The sequence below is a fragment of the Sorghum bicolor genome, chromosome 3 (assembly GCF_000003195.3).
Source record: "Sorghum bicolor cultivar BTx623 chromosome 3, Sorghum_bicolor_NCBIv3, whole genome shotgun sequence".
In the NCBI taxonomy this organism is placed as follows: Eukaryota; Viridiplantae; Streptophyta; class Magnoliopsida; order Poales; family Poaceae; genus Sorghum; species Sorghum bicolor.
The window spans coordinates 13,740,580-13,749,974 of NC_012872.2; the positions used below are offsets into that span (position 1 = coordinate 13,740,580).

The 9,395-nt window shown below is 43.6% G+C and overlaps 1 protein-coding gene across 1 annotated transcript; it reads left to right on the top strand.

The window, feature by feature from the left end:
* Positions 7,786 to 9,168, top strand: LOC110433631. The gene is made up of 3 exons (XM_021456131.1): positions 7,786 to 8,030; positions 8,115 to 8,419; positions 8,504 to 9,168. The coding sequence occupies exons 1-3, from the start codon at positions 7,786 to 7,788 to the stop codon at positions 9,166 to 9,168; spliced, it is 1,215 nt and encodes a 404-aa protein (XP_021311806.1).

The window sequence follows — 9,395 nt, forward strand, 5'->3', positions numbered from 1 at the left end:
CACGTTCGACTTGACCGTTGGCACGTGGATGTGCCACTGACACATATTTTATGACTATGCCTCTGTCATCGCAGAAATCCCAAAAAGTGGTGCCAGTAAACTGAGTGCCCAGGTCGGTGATTATGCTGTTCGGGATGCCGAATCTGTGTATGATTTGATTGAGAAACTCCACAGCCTTCTCGGAGGTTGCCTTGACCAGGGGCATGTATTCAATCCACTTGGAGAACTTGTCGATTAACACGAAGACAAACTTGAAATTGCCCGGGGCTGGTTTAAATGGTCTGATCATGTCAAGCCCCCAGCAAGCAAAGGGCCAAGACGACGGGATGGTTTGAATTTCATGGGCAGGTACGTGGGTCCTCTTAGCGAAAAACTGACATCCTTCGCAATGCCGAACCAGTTTTTCTGCGTCGCCGACCGCGGTTGGCCAATAAAAACCTGCTCGGAAAGCCTTTCCGACCAGCGTTCTAGATGCGGCGTGATTGCCGCAGGATCCAGCGTGTATGTCCTCCAAGAGCTTGATACCGTCATCTTGGGGTATGCACTTGAGCAGTACTTCGGAGCTTGCGTTTTTCCGCATGAGTTTTCCGTCGACCAGGATGTAGTTCTTTGATCGTCGGATGAGGCGCTCGTTCTCTGTTTTGTCCTGAAAGCCTGTCCCGTCTGATATGTATTTGATGAACGGGGTACGCCAGTCACGTCCACCGGTTGTCGGAGTGGCGTCATCTATGAGCATTGCCTCGGTGGGTTGCTTGTCGACCAGGGGGGAGCTTACGCTCGGCTCATGGATGTCCTGGACGAAAATGCCCCGCGGGATTTGGGCCCGAGATGAGCCTAACTTTGACAACGCATCTGCTGCTTGGTTCTTATCCCGGACCACGTGGATGTACTCTATGCCATAGAAGTTAGTTTCCCATTTGCGAATTTCTTTGCAGTAGAGATCCATCTTCTCGTGTGTTGCGTCCCACTCCTTGTTGAGCTGGTTGATGACCAAAGCGGAGTCGCCGTAGACATAGAGGCGCTTGACCCCCAGTTCAACGGCTAGTCGTATGCCATGTAAGCATGCTTCGTATTCGGCGACGTTGTTTGACGCCGGAAAAAGGATCCGAAGGACGTAACGGAGTTTGTCCTTGTTGGGTGATACGAACAATATCCTAGCGCCTGCACCGTTGATGTTCAAGGACCCGTCAAAGAACATTGACCAGTGGTCTGAGACATCGGGAACGGAAGGCTCGTTGAGATCCGTCCATTCGGCAATGAAATCGACCAGGGCTTGAGACTTGACAGTGGTGCGACTCTGGAACTCTAGGGAAAATGGACATAATTCCATTGCCCATTTCACGATTCTGCCATTGGCGTCTTTATTGCGCAGGATGTCCCCGAGAGGAAAGCTGGTTGTCACCAGGACTCGATGGCCGTCGAAGTAGTGCTTCAGCTTTCTTGACGTTATCAGAATGGCGTATATAAGCTTCTGTATTTGTGGGTACCTGGCCTTGGACTCGTTTAAGACTTCGCTTATGAAGTAAACGGGTCTCTGGACCTTGAAGACGTGACCTGGTTCATCTCGCTCGACCACTATTGCCGTGGAAACAACCCTGTCGGTTGCAGCAATGTAAAGGAGTAGGTCTTCATTGGGCTGAGGCGCTGTGAGGACAGGTGGTGAAGTGAGGAAGGTCTTAAGCTGAGTGAACGCAGCGTCGGCTTCCTCTGTCCAAGAGAATTTTTCTGACGCTTTCAATAGTTTGAAGAAAGGGAGGCCTTTTTCTCCCAGCCTTGAGATGAAACGACTGAGGGCGGCCATGCATCCGGTTAGCTTCTGAATATCCTTGACGTTTTTTGGTGGTCGCATGTCGAGTACGGCTTTGACTTTTGAAGGGTTTGGTCGTATGCCGTCGCGACTGACGACGTTGCCGAGCAGTAGACCGGAAGGAACGCCGAAAATGCATTTCTTGGGGTTGAGCTTCCACTTGTACCTATTGAGTGCCTTGAAGGTTCGGTCTAAGTTGTCGATTAGGGTGCTCGCGTCCCTTGTTTTTACGACCACGTCGTCCACATAGGCCTCGACGAGGTCATCGCGAATCTCGTCGTGGAGGCATTGCTGGATGGCCCTTTGATAAGTGGCCCCGGCGTTTTTAAGTCCGAAAGACATGGTAGTGTAGCAGTATGCGCCGAAGGGTGTGATGAAGGATGTTTTGATCTGATCTTCTTCCTTTAGCGAGATCTGGTGATAACCAGAGTAGCAATCTAGAAAGGAGAGGAGTTCGCATCCGGCCGTTGAGTCGACCACCTCGTCGATGCGAGGAAGACCAAAAGGATCTTTAGGACAGTGTTTGTTGAGATCGGTGTAATCAACGCACATTCTCCATTCATTATTCTTTTTGCGTACAAGAACCGGATTGGCGAGCCAATCGGGGTGATACACTTCTTTTATGAATCCGGCTGCTAGAAGCCGTGTTATTTCTGTCCTAATAGCCTCCTTTTTGTCACGAGCGAACCGTCGCAGTTTTTGCTTGATTGGTCTTGCGGTCTTCGAGACATTTAAGGAGTGCTCGATCAGGTTTCGTGGGACACCGGGCATGTCTGCGGGTTTCCATGCGAAAACGCTCACGTTGTCCCTTAGAAACCTGACGAGCGCGTCTTCCTATTTTGGATCCAGGTTAGCCCCGATGAGGGCTGTCTTCTCGGGGTTGCCTTCGACCAGCTGCACTTCTTTGTACTTCTTGGATTTCGAGTTCTTCCTGGCTGTCTCCTGCTCAGGTAATCGGAGCTGGTCGGGAGGCAGCTGTGCGGCTTGGTTTGCTGTTTCCGCCATGCGGATTGAGAGGTCGATTGCCTCGGTGATCTTGAAGCTTTCTTCTTCGCAGGTGTACGCGGTGTAGACGTTGCCTCTGACGGTTAGGACACCCTTCTCCGTGGGCATCTTAAGGACTAGGTATGAGTAGTGCGGGACTGCCATGAACTTTGTCAGCGATGGGCGGCCCAGTATGGCGTGATAGGTCCCGTCGAAATCCGCGACTACGAAGTTGATGAACTCCGTCCGGAAGTGATCGGGTGTGCCGAATTGGACAGGCAATGTTATCTGTCCGAGGGGCACCGAACTTTGACCTGGCAAAACCCCCCAGAATTGGGCGTCGTAAGGTTTTAGTTGTGCCGGTGATATCTTGAGGGCGGGCAGGCTGTTGCGGAAGAGGATGTCGATGGAGCTTCCCCCGTCCACGAGCACGCGCTCGAATCTGATGCTATTGATGCAGGGATCAAGAATCAGTGGGAAACGACCCGGCTCTGGGATAGCGGCCCACTGGTCCTTCCTGCTGAACGAGATCTCCCTGTGGGACCACGCGGGAAATTTCGGATCTGCGATCAGCCCGTCCGTGCTGTCTATGTGTAATTAATTTATTTTTTTATCTACATTTAATGTTCAATGCATGTGTCCAAAGATTCGATGTGATGGATGAAAAATTTTTGGATGGAAACTAAACAAGGCCTAAAAAAAAGCTGCATGTAAAGTTGAAAAGCATCAGCTTCAGCAGTGAAGTTCACCTGTGACAAACGGAGGCTTTCAGGTCTTACACCAAAATCTAATTTTTTTTCAATATTTTCTATCACATCGAATTTTGCAATACATGCATTGAGCATTAAATATAGATAAAAAAATAACTAATTACACAATTTATCTATAATTTGCAAGACAAATCTTTTGAGTCTAGTTAGATCAACTCCAAGAGCTTGGCTAATCTTGTTGTGGAAGATATTTTAGAATTTGCATAGCAAAAAGTAGGCTCCAACAGATCTATTATCTGGTTTGTAAAATAGAAAGTTGGCTATTCTTTAATGATGGTCATATATAGTCAACCATTGACACTGGCTATCTGATTTTGTAAAACAACAAGACTGTTGTGGACTTCTTCTTTTTTAAGAAGTTTTCTATTTTACAAAGTTTCTAAACAATGGAATTTGACTACTAATTTTAACCAAACTTTTGGAGTTGTTCTTAGAGCATCTCCAAGGCCTTGTTTACTTTCTCCCAAAAACCAAAAACCTTTCAAGATTCTCTGTCACATCGAATATTTGGACGCATGCATGGAGTATTAAATATAGACAAAAATATAAACTAATTGCACGATTTGTCTGTAATTTGCGACACGAATCTTTTGAGCCTAGTTAATCTATGATTGGATAATATTTGTTAAATACAAACGAAAGTGCTGCAGTGTTCCGAAGTTTTTTCGGACAGCAACTAAACAAGGCCCAAGAGTCTTTGCAAATCTCACTCTCTAAATCATCATTTAGAGAACCATTTCCATAAAAATTACTTTCTATATTTCTTTACTCTCCAACAGCTTTTCTATTTCTCGTGTGCACTCGTCTTCTATTTTTAGCTAGCGAAAAATGCAGAATAAAAGATGACTATATTTGCATAACCATTTAGACAAGTTGTTGAAGAGTAATTTTTACCAAAATCTCTATTCCTAGCACTTAGGAAGGATTTAGAGAGTCTCTTGGAGTTGCTCTATGGTTGAATAATTGTTGCTAAATACAAACGAAAGTGATACAATACCCAAAAACTTTTCACCTAACAAACTAAACAAGGTCATAGTCTACGTTATAGCCTATTTTAAACTATCCAACTACCTACTTACTATATGTCTCAAAATAAATGATGTATCATTTATTGAGATTCTTTTCAAATTTCACCAAATATATATTCAAAAATACTAATATTTATGCTATATAATAAGCATTATTATATCATGGAATGAATATTTATAATAAACTTATTTGCCGATATAGATTTGGATACTATTTTCTATATACTTAGCCTACTCTAAAAAACCGTATAGTGCATTTATCCTGACGGAAAGGAGTAGGCTACAATAAGATCCAAACGAGATCTAAGTGGTAGTATATATAGTACCTTTTCATTCTGTGATACCATTTTCGTAATAATTCATCAAAACATAAAAGTCATTATTTTATGATTTCATCACATTTTTATCTTTTTCATTAGTTATTTTGATTAAAAACTCAAAGATCATGACCTCATCCACTTTTGATTACCTATTATAGTACTATGTTCGACTGTTTTCGCTCCTACTACAAATTAGAGAAGGATATACTCCAAAATAAAGTGTATGTCTCGCACTTTGAGGGATCATAAATTTCAAATTTGACTAAATTTATAAAAAATAATTTTAATATTTGTACCTCTAAATAGGATCATACTACAAAAACATATGATGTGGCTAATCTATTGATGATTATTTGATATTATAAGTTTTAGTATTTTTCATATATATGTTTTTGGCCAAACTTAAATTTATTGACTTCTTGACTGAGATATGCAATTTTTTGAGGTACTAGGGGCATGTTTGGATCCTGCCACCCACTAAACTTTAATTGGATAAATTTAGTTGCTAGCAATCCAAGTAGCCCAACTAAAAGACCAGTCAAAGTTAGTGTTGGAAGAAACAAACACCCCAGCTAAAATATCATGCGTAGGAATTAGGCCTTGTTTAGATACACCCAAAAACCCAAAACTTTACAAGATTCCCCATCACATCGAATCATGCGTGGAACATTAAATAGATATAAAAAAGATAACCAATTGTACAGTTTATCTGTAAATCACGAGACGAATCTTTTAAGCCTAATTGCTCCATGATTGGATAATGTTTGTCAAATAAAAACGAAAGTGTTACAGTGTCAAAATCCAAAAAGTTTTTGGATCTAAACAAGGCCTTAGGATCCGGGGCTGCCGCACTTTTGCATGTCTCACAAAAAGAGGGGGGCAAACTATGATTCGATGCAATGCAACAACATTCCTTCCTTGTTTAGTTTTAAAATTTTTTACAAAACAGACACTTTCATTTGTATATAATAAATATTGTCCAATCATGAGTTAACTAGACTCAAAAGATTAATTTTTTCCCTAAACAAGTGTGAGCGTGATCTGGCTAGCAATTGACGTTGGCGAAGCCGTCACTGGAGCTGGCTGGAGAGCCGGGAGGGAGACCTCGCGTGGTGGCTGCTGTCTTGCTTCGGAAGTGGAAGTGGCCCTGCTGCTGTGTGCTGTGGGCTGTGGCGGGGGGAACAGCGCGTGGCCTCCACGCCACCTGCCCGCGACGCCGCCGCCGCCTTTTGCCCTGTGGCCGTGGGAAACAAGTCAACGCGGAGGCAGCAGGCACCAGGCAGGCAGCTGGCAGCGTTCCCGTGGCTTCCCGCCCAACGAATCGAGCGGGCGCAAGGCGAATTCCGCGTTGCCTTCCTTTCCGGGCCTTGTTTAGTTTCGAAAAGTCTAGTACTGTAGTACTTTTTTTTTTTGTTTGTGACAAATATTATCCAATCATAGACTAACTAGGATCAAAAGATTCGTCTCGTGATTTACAGCTAAACTGTGTAATTAGTTTTTGTTTTCGTCTATATTTAATATTTCATGCATGTGCCAGAAGATTCGATGTGACGGAGAATCTTGAAATTTTTTTTAATTTTCAGAGTGAACAAAAGAAGGCCCCAGATCCCGTGGCTAGTCCACCGTGACCGTGCGACTGCCAAGCAGAAAAGCAGAGGGTCGTTTCTCGTTTCGTTGGCCACCGCCGGCGCCGCGTGCGTGAACCGTGACGTGCTGCTGCTGCTGCCCACCGAAAAAATAGCATCTGCATCCAGACGGCAGCGGCACACCGTCCTCCTGCGCTTGTACCTCGCGCTACAAGCCTACAGCTACAACTAGTACTGTACAACAACATCCTTTCCTGCTCCACCTCACGAAGGTGCGATCCAAATGAGTTCGCGGGCAGGGTTCGCAGCGCAGGATGCGGGCTGTGTTTAGGCCTTGTTTAGTTCCGAAATTTTTTTGGGAAATCGACACTGTGACACTTTCGTTTGTATTTGACAAATATTGTCTAATTGTGGACTAACTAGGCTTAAAAGATTCGTATCGTCAATTCCGACCAAACTGTGCAACTAGTTTTTATTTTCGTCTTTTCTTAATACTCCATGCATGCGTCTAAAGATTCGATGTGACGGGGAATGTGAAAAATTTTACAAAATTTTCTGGGATCTAAACAAGGCCTTAGTTGGTGGAGAGACACTGTAGTATTTTTTATTTGTTTATGATAATTATTATTTAATTATAGATTAACTAGGTTTAAAAGATTTATCTCGTAGATTTTGGTCAGCAATTAGTTTTTATTTTTGTCTATATTTAATCTGTATGTATATGTTTAAAGATTTGATGTGACGTAAAATTTTGAAAAATTTTAGATTTTAGGGTGAAAGTAAACAACGCCAGGCCCAAGTGTCTAGAGTCTGACGACCTCTCCTCTAGGTCTTTGCACCTTTTCGTTTTGGGCTGCCAGATTTTGGCCTTGTTTAGAGCATCTCCAACAGTTCCCTACTTCTCACTTGCCAAATTGTGAGTTTTAGCAAGTTGCTATAATGATTTAACAAGTTGAAAAAAGCTCATTTCCAACAGTTCTCTATTTCTCCTTGCCAAATAAAAAAAAAGAGGAGGCCCACCTCGTTTAGTTTGTTGACCAGTACTTTGCTTGGCCGATCGATACCGCTTCATCCATCGCGCGATCTCCTCCATCGCGCACGAACACGGCGCCTTCCTCACGCCGCCGCTGGAACACGTCGCCGTGGTGGTGAAACAGGACAACGGCGCCCCAGCCCCCCCTGCCGCAGGTCAGCATCTCTCCCTTGTAGCGCTAGTTTTTTTTTTATCTGTATGCCCGGTTATGTGATCTAGGTATTGATGTTGATCCTCTCTACTCGCGATTAGGAATCATGCCTAGGAAAAGATCCCGTGCTAGAAGAGTACTAGAGGAGTCATCATCCGATGACGATGAATTGCTAATATTATCGACTGCTCAACTTGTGCAAGCCGCCTTCTCCAATGAAAAAGGAAAACACGGTGGCTCTGTGAAAGGTCATAGAGTTCTTCACCGTGATAGACAAGGTGGACACGACAGGATGTTTCAAGATTACTTAGCGGACAATCCAACATACACCGATGAGATGTTCCGTCGGAGGTTCTTGGTCTTACAACTTTTCATTAATTTGTTTTACAAGCTGAAATCTTATTGTAGTTATGAACATTTTGTTTTGTTCTTCAGGTACAGGATGTCTAGGGACCTTTTCAAGCGCATAATGAAAGCTGTGGAAGAGCATGATGATTACTTTGTCCAGAAAAGAAATGCGGCCAATGTTCTTGGACTGAGTTCCTTCCAAAAAATCACTGCAGCAATGCGTATGCTTGCATATGGGGTTCCTGCTGATGCGACAGACGAGTATGTTCGCATTGGCGAGAGTACTGCACTTGAGAGCCTGCGCAGATTTGTTCGGGCAGTTATTGAAGTTTTTGGTGATGAATACCTCAGGAGCCCTAATGAAAAGGACATAGCACGCTTACTTGCATTGGGTGAGAAAAAGGGATTTCCAAGCATGATAGGGTCCATTGATTGTATGCATTGGGCATGAAAGAACTGCCCATATGACAAACAAGGTCAGTTCAAGGGGCATTGCGACAAGCCCACTATCATTTTGGAGGCTGTTGCTTTAGAAGACCTTTGGATATGGCATGCCTTCTTTGGAATGCCCGGGTCTCACAATGACATCAACGTTCTTGATAGATGTCCCTTGTTTGATAACTTGGCGGAAGGTATTGCTCCAGAAGTGAAGTTTACCGTTAACGGCCATGACTACACAATGGGTTATTACCTTGCAGATGGTATATACCCCTCATGGGCTACTTTCATCAAGTCCATCACTCTGCCTATGGGGAACAAGAAGCAATATTTTGCCAAAGCACAAGAAGCAGCGAGAAAGATGGTCGAGAGAGCTTTCGGTGTTCTTCAATCAAGGTGGGCAATTATTCGAGGACCCGGACGTCCTTGGGACAGTGAGACTTTGGCACTGATCATGAGGGCTTGTATCATCATGCACAACATGATTATAGAAGATGAAGGATACGTGGTTGATCCTCAGAAGCGTTTTGATTATGGTGGTGACAATGTGGAGCCTGAACATGGTAGAGCTCATCGCACACTTGAAGAATATATTGAAGCGCATAGAAAGATCAGAGACAAGGACACCCATGTGCAGTTGAAGGAAGACCTCATCGAACACCTGTGGAACAATCATCCAGATTTATATTCGTACAATATATGATTTCCTATTTTATATTGTTTAAGCACTTTAGTCTTAGCAAATTTATATTGTTTCAAGCGCAATGAACCCTCTATATTTTATAGTCAATTTTGTATGAAATATTCAAGTGAAAACATTTGTATTATTTCTATTTTTATAGTGCTTCTTGTCTGTGTGAAGGATATTATGAAAACATTAGCAGGTGATGGCGACAAAGTGCTCACGTACATGAAATACTAGAGCATGGC

Excerpts from the sequence above, each read along its gene's own strand:
- LOC110433631 (XM_021456131.1), top strand. The coding sequence starts at position 7,786 with ATGCCTAGGAAAAGATCCCGTGCTAGAAGAGTACTAGAGGAGTCATCA. Across the intron at positions 8,031-8,114 it reads GATGAGATGTTCCGTCGGAG|GTACAGGATGTCTAGGGACC; the intron begins GTTCTTGGTCTT and ends TTTGTTCTTCAG. Across the intron at positions 8,420-8,503 it reads AGCACGCTTACTTGCATTGG|GTCAGTTCAAGGGGCATTGC; the intron begins GTGAGAAAAAGG and ends ATGACAAACAAG.